Consider the following 15,803-nt stretch of genomic DNA (forward strand, 5'->3'; position numbering starts at 1 on the left):
TGTGTGTGTGTGTGTGTGTGAACTTCTGTATATGTCTGGATGTGGGTGTGTGCATGTCTCTGTGTGTCACATGTACAATGTATGACTGTGTATGCCTTGGCATGTGTACAGTATATGTATAACGGTGTAATAATGTGTACTGTATGTGTTTAGGGTTCAGTTCGGGGGCCTGGGCCAGCTGTTTGACGGTGTGTTAGGAGGGGATGACTTCACAGAGACCAAGGAGCTGAGGGTGTGGCCGGGGTATGACTACCTGGGCTGGAGCAGAGAGGCTCTGGGGCAGGGCAGCGTTGACATCGAGTTCCACTTCGAAAAGACACGCAGCTTCCACACCATGCAGGTAAGAGGATGTGTGTGTGTGAGGGGAGGGAGGGAGGATGTGTGTGTGAGGGGAGGGAGGGAGGGTGTGTGTGTGTGAGGGGAGGGAGGGAGGGTGTGTGTGTGAGGGGAGGGAGGGAGGGTGTGTGTGTGAGGGGAGGGAGGGAGGGTGTGTGTGTGTGTCCCTTATGCCTACGTGTGTCTCTGTCTTTAAATCCAAAAATCCCTCCTAAAATCCTTGGCTCACACAGTCCAATACATCTCTATAAAACCTTCAAGTGATCCATTATACAATAATGTTGACCAACATTGCACAACACATAATAACATAATAACTGTTGTCACATCACTTTATATCTCTTTTTCATCGTGTGACTAGCCAGTAACACATTGTCTTAAATTACCCTCCCAGTCCCACCATCAAATGAGCTTTTCATTTTCCTGTTGTTTATCATTGTTTGTCTGTTGTCTGGTCTCTGGGGGCCATTAGGTTGTATCACTGGCTGAATGTGTGGTTTGATGGTTTCTTTATGGTGAAATGTTGTGTTGTTATGTTGGAAGATTTTGGATGTGAAGCAACCCAGTTTAATGTCCTGTTTTCTCTTCTGGAATGAAGTCAGTCTAGAATGTTGGTTAGGCCTGGGATTGGATCCAATTAAATCCAATAAAACTTTAATGAAATTGTATTTAAAACCACACCACACTTTAAAACAATAAAATGAATGAGTTAAAGAAAACAAGCAGGAAGAATGAAAGAGATGAGTAAAGAAACAGTATTGACCAGTTTGACTTTCCAGTCTAGATACAAACGATGAGTGATCTGTTTTGAACTTTTCAGTGTTATCATTAGTTCCCCTATGCTATGCCGTTAACGATGGGAATTCTTGAACTATCCCAGTGTTTTCCCAGTCCTCTCGGAATGCTGCACCTAAGCTATCTAAAGCATTCTATCGCTATCGCTGTTTTTTCTGTTTTTTCCAATGTGTTTCCTGGTGTTATCTCAGCAAACACACACCTGAAAGGAATAGCACACAGTTCACATAAATAACTGCAGGAACCCGAACCTGACAAGTCTGCGTTCCCGAAAGGGAGATATGTTCTCTAACCTGGTTCTAGGACGCTCTCGCAGGAGAGAAACGTGTTCCGTTACCTAGATCTCTCTCTCTGCCTCTCTGTCTATCTATCTTGATATATACATTACCGTTCAAAAGTTTGGGGTCACTTAGAAATGTCCTTGTTTTTGAAAGAAAAGCAGATTTTTTGTCCATTAAAATAACATCAAATTGACCATAAATACAGTGTAGACATTGTTAATGTTGTAAATGACAGTTGTAGCTGGAAACGGCAGATTTTTTATGGAATATCTACATAGGCGTACAGAGACCCATTATCAGCAACCATCACTCCTGTGTTCCAATGGCACGTTGTGTTAGCTAATCCAAGTTTATACTTTTAAAAGGCTAATTGATCATTAGAAACCCCTTTTACAATTATGTTAGTACAGCTGAAAACTGTAGTGCTGATTAAAGAAGCAATAAAACTGTCCTTAGAATAGTTGAGAGTAGTTGAGTATTATCTAGTACTATACTGTACTGTACTGTATTATCTAGTACTGTACTGTATTATATAGTACTGTACCGTATTATCTAGTACTGTACTGAATTATCTAGTACTGTACTGTATTATCTAGTACTGTCCTGTATTATCTAGTACTGTACTGTATTATCTAGTACTGTACTGTACTGTACTGTACTGAACTGTATTAACTAGTTCTATACTGTACTATACTGAACTGTATTATCTAGTTCTGTACTGTATTATCTAGTACTGTACTGTACTGTATTATATAGTACTGTACCATATTATCTAGTACTGTACTGTATTATCTAGTACTGTACTGTATTATCTAGTACTGTACTGTACCGTATTATCTAGTACTGTACTGTATTATCTAGTACTGTCCTGTATTATCTAGTACTGTACTGTACCGTATGATCTAGTACTGTACTGTATTATCTAGTACTGTACTGTACTGTATTATATAGTACTGTACTGTACTGTATTATATAGTACTGTACCGTATTATCTAGTACTGTACTGTACTGTATTATCTAGTACTGTCCTGTATTATCTAGTACTGTACTGTACCGTATTATCTAGTACTGTACTGTATTATCTAGTACTGTACTGTACGGTATTATCTAGTACTGTACTGTCCTCTGGGGGAGAACATGTGAGTGAGAAGGTGGAGGGGAGGGTTCCATGTGGTAAGGGCTATAGGGCTAGCTCTAACTCACTGAGCGTATGGCTGCTTCATGAAGGGCCAGGCTACAGGGGGCTTAGTAGTGTACACTCTCACTGTTTATGTACAGTCATGCCCAAAAGTTTTGAGAATGACACAAATATTAATTTCCACAAAGTTTGCTGCTTCAGTGTCTTTAGATATTTTTGTCAGATGTTACTATGGAATACTGAAGTATAATTACAAGCATTTCATAAGTGTCAAAGGCTTTTATTGACAATTACATGAAGTTGATGCAAAGAGTCAATATTTGCAATGTTGACCCTTCTTTTTCAAGACCTCTGCAATCCACCCTGGCATGCTGTCAATTACCTTCTTGGCCACATCCTGACTCATGGCAGCCCATTCTTGCATAAGCAATGCTTGGAGTTTGTCAGAATTTGTGGGTTTTTGTTTGTCCACCCGCCTCTTGAGGATTGACCACAAGTTCTCAATGGGATTAAGGTCTGGGGAGTTTCCTGGCCATGGACACAAAATATCGATGTTTTGTTCCCCGAGCCACTTAGTTATCACTTTTGCCTTATGGCAAGGTGCTCCATCATGCTGGAAAAGGCATTGTTCGTCACCAAACTGTTCCTGGATGGTTGGGAGAAGTTGCTCTCGGAGGATGTGTTGGTACCATTCTTTATTCATGGCTGTATTCTTAGGCAAAATTGTGAGTGAGCCCACTCCCTTGGCTGAGAAGCAACCCCACACATGAATGGTCTCAGGATGCTTTACTGTTGGCATGACACAGGACTGATGGTAGCTCTCACCTTGACTTCTCCGGACAAGCTTTTTTCCGGATGCCCCAAACAATCGGAAAGGGGATTCATCAGAGAAAATGACTTTACCCCAGTCCTCAGCAGTCCAATCCCTGTACCTTTTGCAGAATATCAGTCTGTCCCTGATGTTTTTCCTGGAGAGAAGTGGCTTCTTTGCTGCCCTTCTTGACTCCAGGCCATCCTCCAGAAGTCTTCACCTCACTGTGCGTGCAGATGCACTCACACCTGCCTGCTGCCATTCCTGAGCAAGCTCTGTACTGTTGGTGCCCCGATCCCGCAGCTGAATCAACTTTAGGAGACGGTCCTGGCGCTTGCTGGACTTTCTTGGGCGCCCTGAAGCCTTCTTCACAACAATTGAACCGCTCTCCTTGAAGTTCTTGATGATCCGATAAATGGTTGATATACATGCAATCTTACTGGCAGCAATATCCTTGCCTGTGATGCCCCTTTTGTGCAAAGCAATGATGATGGCACGTGTTTCCTTGCAGGTAACCATGACAGAGGAAGAACAATGATTCCATGCACCACCCTCCTTTTGAAGCTTCCAGTCTGTTATTCGAACTCAATCAGCATGACAGAGTGATCTCCAGCCTTGTCCTCGCCAACACTCACACCTGTGTTAATGAGAGAGTCACTGACATGATGTCAGTTGGTCCTTTTGTGGCAGGGCTGAAATGCAGTGGAAATCTTTTTGGGGGATTCAGTTAATTTGCGTGGTAAAGAGGGACTTTGCAATTAATTGCAATTCATCTGATCACTCTTCATAACATTCTGGAGTATATGCAAATTGCCATCATACAAACTGAGGCAGCAGACTTTGTGAAAATGTATATTTGTGTCATTCTCAAAGCTTTTGGCCACGACTGTAGTTTGAGAAACAGACGCCTCACAAGTCCTCAACTGGCAGCTTCATTAAATAGTACCCGCAAAACACCAGTCTCAACGTCAACAGTGAAGAGGCGACTCCGGGATTCTGGCCTTCTAGAAAAAGTTGCAAAGAAAAAGCCATGTCTCAGACTGGCCAATAAGAATTAAATATTAAGATGGGTTAAAGAACATAGACACTGGACAGAGGAACTCTGACTAGAAGGCTAGCATCCCGGAGTCGCCTCTTCACTATTGATGTTGAGACTGGTGTTTTGCGCGTACTATTTAATGAAGCTGCCAGTTGGGGACTTGTGAGGCGTCTGTTTCTCAAACTAGATACTCTAATGTACTTGTCCTCTTGCTCAGTTGTTCACCGGGGCCTCCCACAACAATTACATACTTATTTCATTTATTTCATAAACAAATGCATCACCCAATTCCCCTGTGTGAAAAAGTAATTGCCCCTTACACTCAGTAACCGGTTGTGCCACCATTAGCTGTAATGACTCCAACCAAAAGCTTCTGTAGTTGTTGATCAGTCTCTCACGTCGCTGTGGAGGAATTTTGTCCCACCTTCCATGCAGAACTGCTTTAACTCAGTGACATTTGTGTGACAGTCCCGCCACAACATCTCAATCAGGGTTAGGTCTGGACTTTGATTAGGACATTCCAGAACTTCAAATGTGTTGCTTTTTAGCCATTTACATGTAGACTTGATTGTGTGTTTTGGATCATTGTCTTGCTGCATGACCCAGCTGTGCATCCTCTTCAACTCACAGACGGATGGCCTGACATTCTCCTGTAGAATTGTCTGATACAGAGCAGAATTCATGGTTACTTCTATTAAGGCAAGTTGTACAGGTCCTGAGGCAGCAAAGCATCCCCAAACCATCACACTAAGCTAGAAATAACAAGAACATAATGTATGTTTTCTAGCCAGGCTTGTGCAGGACAGATTACCCAGCAGGCTTTGCTTTTTTGACTTAGGCCCATTCCAAATTACAATCAGTTATATGTTAACCTCAGTGTTGTGTTCCAGGAGTATGTGTGTGTGTGTGTGTGTGCGTGCGTGCGTGCGTGCGTGCGTGCGTGCGTGCTGTTTGTATTACACAGATCCACATGAGGTTTTAGTTAGAGGTTGGCCCTAAAGCAAGTGTCAGGTTAATGACTAACCTGTCAGTAGAGTCTTTATACCAGCCCTTCCTGCCCCATTAGAGGAAACATTTCTCCCTCTAGATCCCTATCTCCTTCACCTTTTCTTTCCCCCCAGATGCCCTATCACTCTCCCTCTTCCCCTTCTTTTCCTCTCTGTATTCCCCCTCTCTCTCTCTCTCTCATCTTCCTGGCTATTCTATTCCCTGCCTTTCCCCTTATAACCCCTATCTACCTCACCCCCTATCTACCTCACCCCCTATCTACTTCACCCCCTATCTACCTCACCCCCTATCTACCTCACCCCCTATCTACCTCACCCCCTATCTACCTCACCCCCTATCTACCTCACCCTCTATCTACCTCACCCCCTATCTACCTCACCCCCTATCTACCTCACCCCCATCTACCTCACCCCCTATCTACCTCACCCCCTATCTACCTCACCCTCTATCTACCTCACCCTCTATCTACCTCACCCCCTATCTACCTCACCTTCTATCTACCTCACTCTCTATCTACCTCACCCCCTATCTACCTCACCCCCTATCTACCCCACTCTCTATCTACCTCATCCTCTATCTACCTCACCCCCTATCTACCTCACCCTCTATCTACCTCACTCCCGATCTACCTCACCCCCTATCTACCTCACCCCCTATCTACCTCACCCTCTATCTACCTCACCCCCTATCTACCTCACCCTCTATCTACATCACCCCCTATCTACCTCACCCCCTATCTACCTCACCCCCTATCTACCTCACCCTCTATCTACCTCACCCCCTATCTACCTCACCCTCTATCTACCTCACCCCCTATCTACCTCACCCCCTATCTACCTCACCCTCTATCTACCTCACCCTCTATCCTTTCTATTTCTCTTTATTCCCTCTCCCTTCCTCTTTTCCTGCCCCCTCTCTCTTTCTATCCCTCTCTTTCTCCCCCCCTCTCTCCCCCTTTCTCTTTCTCCCTCTCTTCCAGCTGACTCTCTCTCTCTCTCTTCTTGGCCCCCCTCTCACTCTCCCCCTAGATCTCCTATTTTTTAGGTCTACAGTTTGTCCTCTCCCTTGCGTGTTAAATCCCCCCACCCTCCCTCTCTCTCTCTCTCTCTCTCTCTCTCTCTCTCTCTCTCTCTCTCTCCTCACTAGGTAGCAGTAATAGTCAATGGAATATCTCTCTCTCTCTCTCCTCACTAGGTAGCAGTGATAGTCTATGGACTATCTCTCTTTTCTCCTGCCGTGTCCCTCTGGTGGGCTGTAAAATGTATTTTCTCAAATCAATCAACCTCTCCTTTCTTTTCCCCCTCTCTTATTCTCACCTCACCCCTCTTCTCTTTCCTTTCTCTTCTTGTTCTTCTCTCTTTTTCTTCTCTTCCTTCATACTTTCATACTTCATACTTTCACTAATCACTTTCCACTTGCACTCATTTGCATTTATAGCTGGCTCACAACAATGTTGCCAAAACAATCAAGAGTCAACAGGATTTAAATGCTTTTTTTAATTTAATGTTTTAATTGAATGCCCCCCCCCTCCAACTTAAAAAGATAGTTTGCACATTGACCATTTCTTTATGCAGAGTTTTGTTATTTCCACCTAGTACCTCAGTGTAATGTGATGTTCCTATTATAAGGAGGTAGTACATGGTCATAACAAGCCTAACGATGCATTATAACTGCAGGGTTTTAGTGTTACCATTTTTTTTTAAATCAAGATCAGGTGGGCCTTTGCGCTTCAGCAAACAAAGGAAAGGAGGGATGCTCAACATCAATGACAAGAATCATGAGAAAAACTTCCAAAAGGTCTAATTCGAAGGTAAAAAGAAGTTGGAGCATAGTTAAAACACGGACTATGCTATTGCACTCCACTGCATGGAAGCCAATCATGGCTCACCTTCCTCCCTGCGCTTTATAGCCATAGAACAGGTCCACGTGTCACCAAGATGAGGTGACATCATACATCAACTCAAAGAAAGAGAGGCGTTCAGGCAGTACTAGATTCTTTTTACCGTCCTCCTTTCTATAATGTTGTTGTCTTGGTTTTTGGGGTCTCTGTGTCTCCGGATTCACAGACACCCAAATCACTTATGTATATTTTGACATGGCCTATTGACTAAAGAGACACACTATTTATCTTATTATTAGTATTATTTTGTGCTATAATTTGCCATTTACCTTGAAACATATTATCATTATAATTATTTTACATTGTTGTGTCTCAATGGGCCACTAGGCTATAAATAGGAGCTAAGTGCAATGGTCAGTTCACTCTGAGGAAGACGTCAGCTTGACGTTAAAACGTCAGTCACCTGTTTTCATCCTGTACAATGGATTAAGATGAGCTAAAATAAATACATCTCTGTTGCGTGCTCCAACTCCTTTCTGCCTTGAATTAGTCATTTTGGAAGTTTTCTTGATAAGCCCTTCTCATTGTTAAATGTTCATTATCTTATTAACTCTTTATTCCCTTCCTTTCTCTTCCTCCCCTCCCCCATCCAGGTCCACAGTAACAACCGTCACACCCAGGGTGTGAGGGTGTTCAGTAAGGTAGAGTGTCAGTTTAAACCTGGCCTCTTACTCCCCTGGTCCTCGCCCCCCCTCTCCCTGGCTGTACCCCTGGAGGACCTGAAGGACCCCTCCTCACGCCCCATCTCCCTGCCCCTGGGGGGTCGCCCCGCCCAGATCTTACGCTGCCAGTTTTCCTTCGCAGACCGATGGATGCTCATCTCTGAGATCTCCTTCTACTCCGGTACGTCAGGGTATTGCTCTCTTTCACTGCCTTTCATTCTCACTCCTCTTCTCTCCTTTTCTCATTATCTCTGTCATTTTAACGTTATCTCTCCTTTTCTCTCTGATTCTCAGTGTCTCTCTCCCCTTCTACTCTGTGGGATTCATGGTTATCTCTGATTATCTTAGGAAGTTGATCATCCTATTCTTGTTTATCCCCATCTCTCTCTCAGAGCCGTATGGGGAGGGTGTTGACCCTATGGACACGGGCTCTGCTCTTCCTGCTCCTCCGGTCTCCTCCGCTACTCCTCCTCCTTCTGTCTTCCCCTCCTCTGTCAGCCCCGCCCTCAACCACAACTTCACTAGCGCTCCCTCAGGTGAGTCACCTCTCCTTCACCACTTGTACCTCTCTGTCATCCCCCTCTCTTCCATTCATCCCCCTTTTGTCCCACGCTCCTCTCATCCCTCACCCTTTCCCCTTTTCCCACCTTTCCCATTTTCACCCCTCCTCCATTCCTATTCCTCTCTCCTTTCCCCTCTCACCTCCTCTCCTCTCTCCTCCTCCCTCTTGCCCTTGACCCACCAGTTGTGATGAGTGTGGGCATGCAGTGGTCTAAGTCGTGTGTTTAAAGCATTTCCAGAAACATGCAATGACAAAAAAGACAGAGTATAAGAAGTAACCACACCAGTGCTGGATATCCATGTAGAAAGGAGCCATGTGTGAGCCACCTCCTCCTCCGTCCATCATGCTGTGTTAAAGCCCCTGGCCTCAGTCCAACCTCACACAACAGCCGTATACACTGCAGCTTTGTCTGGCAACATGGTCGTCTACACTGCAGCTTTGTCTGGCAACATGGTCGTCTACACTGCAGCTTTGTCTGGCAACATGGTCGTCTACACTGCAGCTTTGTCTGGCAACATGGTCGTCTACACTGCAGCTTTGTCTGGCAACATGGTCGTCTACACTGCAGCTTTGTCTGGCAACATGGTCGTCTACACTGCAGCTTTGTCTGGCAACATGGTCGTCTACACTGCAGCTTTGTCTGGCAACATGGTCGTCTACACTGCAGCTTTGTCTGGCAACATGGTCGTCTACACTGCAGCTTTGTCTGGCAACATGGTCGTCTACACTGCAGCTTTGTCTGGCAACATGGTCGTCTACACTGCAGCTTTGTCTGGCAACATGGTCGTCTACACTGCAGCTTTGTCTGGCAACATGGTCGTCTACACTGCAGCTTTGTCTGGCAACATGGTCGTCTAAACTGCAGCTTTGTCTGGCAACATGGTCTTCTACACTGCAGCTTTGTCTGGCAACATGGTCGTCTACACTGCAGCTTTGTCTGGCAACATGATCGTCTACACTGCAGCTTTGTCTGGCAACATGGTCGTCTACACTGCAGCTTTGTCTGGCAACATGATCGTCTACACTACAGCTTTGTCTGGCAACATGGTCTTCTAAACTGCAGCTTTGTCTGGCAACATGATCGTCTACACTGCAGCTTTGTCTGGCAACATGGTCGTCTACACTGCAGCTTTGTCTGGCAACATGGTCGTCTACACTGCAGCTTTGTCTGGCAACATGGTCGTCTACAGAATAATACATCTTTAGAGTCCACGTGGAGTTGGACATCTCATATGCTACATATCATCACGCTCTCATGCTTTTCAGTACCTTGACAGAAACTATCTTCTCCTCTGTATGATCACTTCTTCCATCTCTCGTTCCTCTAGAACCCCCCACCACCAACCCCATGATGGACAGCACGGGCAACAGCACACTGTCAGGTGAGAGAGAGAGAGAGAGAGAGAGAGAGAGAGAGAGAGAGAGAGAGAGACAGACAGACAGACAGACAGACAGACAGACAGACAGACAGACAGACAGACAGACAGACAGACAGACAGACAGACAGACAGACAGAGAGAGAGAGAGAGAGAGAGGAAAGAGGGAAAGGACATTTCCCCTGATAACTGGTCTGTTTAACACAGCTTAGAGCTGTCCTGAGACAATGAGGGGTTCAGAAGGAAAGAAAATAGGGAGGGATAGAGGGTAAAGGGCAGGAGGGAAGGATTATGGGAGGTGGAGGTAATGTTTTGACTCTGGGCCAAAGAGTGTAACACACTAACACAGCATGTTGCTTTGTGGTACCTCATCATATTCACATACTACAACACCACAGCTTACTTCCTGTGATCTTCCTAACTGCATGTTGTCGGAACCAACGGAACCACTGTGGAACTAAGGAACATCAGACAATTACAGGCCTTTTTTTTAATTTAAGAGGGAGGCAGTGTGTAGTGCTATGTCTGTCTTAACGGCTATAGAGAGAGAGACTTTACGACACTGTTTTGCATGTTTGAGCTGAACTCATAAACTGTGTCCATTCTATTTCCTATATAATCAGAGCTGCTGCTCTCATGCAAGGTCATGTGGAACATAAAACACAGCTAAAACATTCTGTCCCCAAGACCAGCGCTGAGGCTTTCACAGACGTCCCCGGCATGAGCGCACACACACACACACACACACACACACACACACACACACACACACACACACACACACACACACACACACACACACACACACACACACACACACACACACACACACACACACACACACACACACACACACACACACACACACACACACACCAGACAGTCAGTGAGCTTGATGAAAGTATTTGGGTGTGACAGACAGATGCGTTCTCAGCAGTTCCCTCTCTGACTATGTAGACCGTGCTAATACACAGACTGTAAAGCACATTAACACTTACACATTTACTGATGAAAAACTCACTCTCTCACGTACCACATATACTGTCGCAAACACACACACACTCACACATACACTTCATTACGTTTATGTTCTTCTCAGGGGCCGACTTCGATGCCATGACCCCGAGGGCGGGCCTTCCTGTCGCCAAGGACGACAGCAGTAACACAGCCATCCTGATTGGCTGCCTGGTGGGCATCATCCTGCTGCTATTAGCTGTGATCGCTGTCATTCTGTGGAGGCAATACTGGAAGAAGATACTGGGCAAGGTGAAGGAGGAAAGGCTTTCAGCATGACTTTCAAAATGGCTCCCACTATCTGTCTCACGTATCTTTACATTCTTACTTAATGTGCGTGTTGGCCTTTCATGCTCAAATTAGTTTGTCCAGTAGCATGTGTGTGTGTGTGTGTTGTGTGTGTTGTGTATGCATGCGCGGGCTTGCGTGGTGTGTGTTTTGCTAACCCTCTCCTTGTCCTCTCCAGGCCCAGGGCAGTCTGTCCAGTGACGAGTTGCGTGTCCATCTGTCTGTCCCCTCGGACAACGTGGTAATCAACAACACACACAGCTACTCCAGCCGCTACCAGCGTATACACACATTCCCTGACGACAGGGACAGGGAGCGCTGCGACGGAGAGGGAGAGTACCAGGAACCCAGCGCACTGATCAGACCACGAGACCACACTGGACGAGACAGCAACGGTAAGAGATGGTTGCAGTTAGACCGCAAACACACTGAGAGAGTGTCAGTTTGACTGAGAGATCGAGATACATAGTTAGAGAGGTAGACACAGGCAGACATAGACAGACAGACAGACAGACAGACAGACAGACAGACAGACAGACAGACAGACAGACAGACAGACAGACAGACAGACAGACAGACAGATATATATATATATATATATACAGACAGACATACAGACAGACAGACATACAGACAGACAGATATACAGACAGATAGATATACAGACAGATAGATATACAGACAGATATACGGACAGATAGATATACAGACAGATATACGGACAGATAGATGTACAGATAGATAGATAGATATACAGATATATAGATATACAGACAGATAGGTATACAGACAGATATATATACAGACAGATAGATATACAGATATATAGATATACAGACAGATATATATACAGACAGATAGATATACAGATAGATAGATATACAGATAGATAGCTGGATATAGAGAGAGACAAATACATTGAACTGGCACTGGAGAATGTACTGTATTATTGGAAGAAAGAAAATAAATTCTAGCAACTGCTATATCAATTAGCCAGTTGATTTGACTAGAAAAAGAGAAGGAGATGTGGTACAGTACAGTAAACACACAAAGGAGATGTGATACAGTACAGTAAACACACAAAGGAGAAGGAGATGTGGTACAGTACAGTAAACACACAAAGCAGGAGGAGATGTGATATAGTACAGTAAACACACAAAGCAGAAGGAGATGTGGTACAGTACAGTAAACACACAAAGGAGAAGGAGATGTGGCACAGTACAGTAAACACACAAAGGAGAAGGAGATGTGATATAGTACAGTAAACACACAAAGGAGAAGGAGATGTGGTACAGTACAGTAAACACACAAAGCAGAAGGAGATGTGGGACAGTACAGTAAACACACAAAGGAGATGTGGTACAGTACAGTAAACACACAAAGGAGAAGGAGATGTGGTACAGTACAGTAAACACACAAAGGAGATGTGGTATAGTACAGTAAACACACAAAGCAGAAGGAGATGTGATATAGTACAGTAAACACACAAAGCAGAAGGAGATGTGGTACAGTACAGTAAACACACAAAGCAGAAGGAGATGTGGTACAGTACAGTAAACACACAAAGGAGATGTGGTACAGTACAGTAAACACACAAAGGAGAGGGAGATGTGGTACAGTACAGTAAACACACAAAGGAGATGGAGATGTGATATAGTACAGTAAACACACAAAACAGAAGGAGATGTGATATAGTACAGTAAACACACAAAGGAGAAGGAGATGTGGTACAGTACAGTAAACACACAAAGGAGAAGGAGATGTGGTACAGTACAGTAAACACACAAAGGAGATGTGGTACAGTACAGTAAACACACAAAGGAGATGTGGTATAGTACAGTAAACACACAAAGCAGAAGGAGATGTGGTACAGTACAGTAAACACACAAAGCAGGAGGAGATGTGATACAGTACAGTAAACACACAAAGGAGAAGGAGATGTGGTACAGTACAGTAAACACACAAAGGAGAAGGAGATGTGGTACAGTACAGTAAACACACAAAGGAGATGTGGTACAGTACAGTAAACACACAAAGGAGATGTGGTATAGTACAATAAACACACAAAGCAGAAGGAGATGTGGTACAGTACAGTAAACACACAAAGCAGAAGGAGATGTGGTACAGTACAGTAAACACACAAAGGAGATGTGGTACAGTACAGTAAACACACAAAGCAGAAGGAGAAGTGGTACAGTACAGTAAACACACAAAGGAGATGTGGCACAGTACAGTAAACACACAAAAGAGATGTGGTACAGTACAGTAAACACACAAAAGAGATGTGGCACAGTACAGTAAACACACAAAAGAGATGTGGTACAGTACAGTAAACACACAAAAGAGATGTGGTACAGTACAATAAACACACAAAGCAGAAGAAGATGTGGTACAGTACAGTAAACACACAAAGCAGAAGGAGATGTGGTACAGTACAGTAAACACACAAAGGAGAAGGAGATGTGGTACAGTACAGTAAACAAACAAAGGAGATGTGGTACAGTACAGTAAACACACAAAGCAGAAGGAGATGTGATATAGTAAAGTAAACACACAAAGCAGAAGGAGATGTGGTACAGTACAGTAAACACACAAAGGAGAAGGAGATGTGGTACAGTACAGTAAACACACAAAGGAGAAGGAGATGTGGTACAGTACAGTAAACACACAAAGGAGATGTGGTACAGTACAGTAAACACACAAAGCAGAAGGAGATGTGCTATAGTACAGTAAACACACAAAGCAGAAGGAGATGTGGTACAGTACAGTAAACACACAAAGGAGAAGGAGATGTGGTACAGTACAGTAAACACACAAAGGAGATGTGGTACAGTACAGTAAACACACAAAGCAGAAGGAGATGTGATATAGTACAGTAAACACACAAAGCAGAAGGAGATGTGGTACAGTACAGTAAACACACAAAGGAGAAGGAGATGTGATATAGTACAGTAAACACACAAAGGAGAAGGAGATGTGGTACAGTACAGTAAACACACAAAGGAGAAGGAGATGTGGTACAGTACAGTAAACATACAAAGGAGATGTGGTACAGTACAGTAAACACACAAAGGAGATGTGGTATAGTACAATAAACACACAAAGCAGAAGGAGATGTGGTACAGTACAGTAAACACACAAAGCAGAAGGAGATGTGGTACGGTACAGTAAACACACAATGGAGAAGGAGATGTGGTACAGTACAGTAAACACACAAAAGAGATGTGGCACAGTACAGTAAACACACAAAAGAGATGTGGTACAGTACAGTAAACACACAAAGCAGAAGGAGATGTGGTACAGTACAGTAAACACATAAAGCAGAAGGAGATGTGATATAGTACAGTAAACACACAAAGCAGAAGGAGATGTGGTACAGTACAGTAAACACACAAAAGAGATGTGATACAGTACAATAAACACACAAATGAGATGTGGTACAGTACAAGAAACACACAAAGCAGGAGGGGATGTGATATAGTACAGTAAACACACAAAGCAGGAGGGGATGTGATATAGTACAGTACATTTACATTACATTTAAGTCATTTAGCAGACGCTCTTATCCAGAGCGACTTACAAATTGGTGCATTCACCTTATGATATCCAGTGGAACAACCACTTTACAATAGTGCATCTAACTCTTTTAAGGGGGGGGGGGGTTAGAAGGATTACTTTATCCTATCCTAGGTATTCCTTAAAGAGGTGGGGTTTCAGTAAACACACAAAGCAGGAGGAGATGTGGTATAGTACAGTAAACACACAAAGGAGAAGGAGATGTGGTACAGTACAGTAAACACACAAAGCAGAAGGAGATGTTATAGTACAGTAAACACACAAAGCAGGAGGAGATGTGGTACAGTACAGTAAACACACAAAGGAGAAGGAGATGTGATATAGTACAGTAAACACACAAAGGAGAAGGAGATGTGATATAGTACAGTAAACACACAAAGGAGAAGGAGATGTGGTACAGTACAGTAAACACACAAAGGAGAAGGAGATGTGGTACAGTACAGTAAACACACAAAGGAGATGTGGTACAGTACAGTAAACACACAAAGCAGATGTGGTACAGTACAGTAAACACACAAAGGAGATGTGGTACAGTACAGTAAACACACAAATGAGATGTGATACAGTACAGTAAACACACAAAGGAGATGTGGTACAGTACAGTAAACACACAAAGCAGGAGGGAATGTGGTACAGTACAGTAAACACACAAAGCAGAAGTAGATGTGGTACAGTACAGTAAACGCACAAAGGAGATATAGTACAGTAAACACACAAAGGAGATGTGGTACAGTACAGTAAACACACAAAAGAGATGTGGTACAGTAAACACACAAAGGAGAAGGAGATGTGGTACAGTACAGTAAACACACAAAGCAGAAGGAGATGTGGTACAGTACAGTAAACACACAAAGGAGATGTGATACAGTACAAGAAACACACAAAGGAGATGTGGTACAGTACAATAAACACACAAAGGAGAAGGAGATGTGGTACAGTACAGTAAACACACAAAGCAGGAGGGGATGCGATATAGTACAGTAAACACACAAAGCAGGAGGAGATGTGGTATAGTAC

At 43.9% G+C, this 15,803-nt stretch overlaps 1 protein-coding gene across 2 annotated transcripts in view; it reads left to right on the top strand.

The window, feature by feature from the left end:
• LOC129837606 (epithelial discoidin domain-containing receptor 1-like) overlaps positions 1-15,803 on the top strand; it is a 42,178-nt gene that overhangs the window by 11,305 nt on the left and 15,070 nt on the right. For both annotated transcript variants that reach the window (XM_055903904.1, XM_055903905.1), the window contains exons 7-12: positions 154-340; positions 7,902-8,151; positions 8,363-8,506; positions 9,861-9,914; positions 11,008-11,174; positions 11,389-11,605. In XM_055903904.1, coding sequence (XP_055759879.1) covers positions 154-340; positions 7,902-8,151; positions 8,363-8,506; positions 9,861-9,914; positions 11,008-11,174; positions 11,389-11,605 — 1,019 coding nt within the window. The remainder of the gene's footprint in view (positions 1-153; positions 341-7,901; positions 8,152-8,362; positions 8,507-9,860; positions 9,915-11,007; positions 11,175-11,388; positions 11,606-15,803) is intronic.

This window comes from Salvelinus fontinalis, chromosome 38, assembly GCF_029448725.1.
Source record: "Salvelinus fontinalis isolate EN_2023a chromosome 38, ASM2944872v1, whole genome shotgun sequence".
NCBI lineage: Eukaryota > Metazoa > Chordata > Actinopteri > Salmoniformes > Salmonidae > Salvelinus > Salvelinus fontinalis.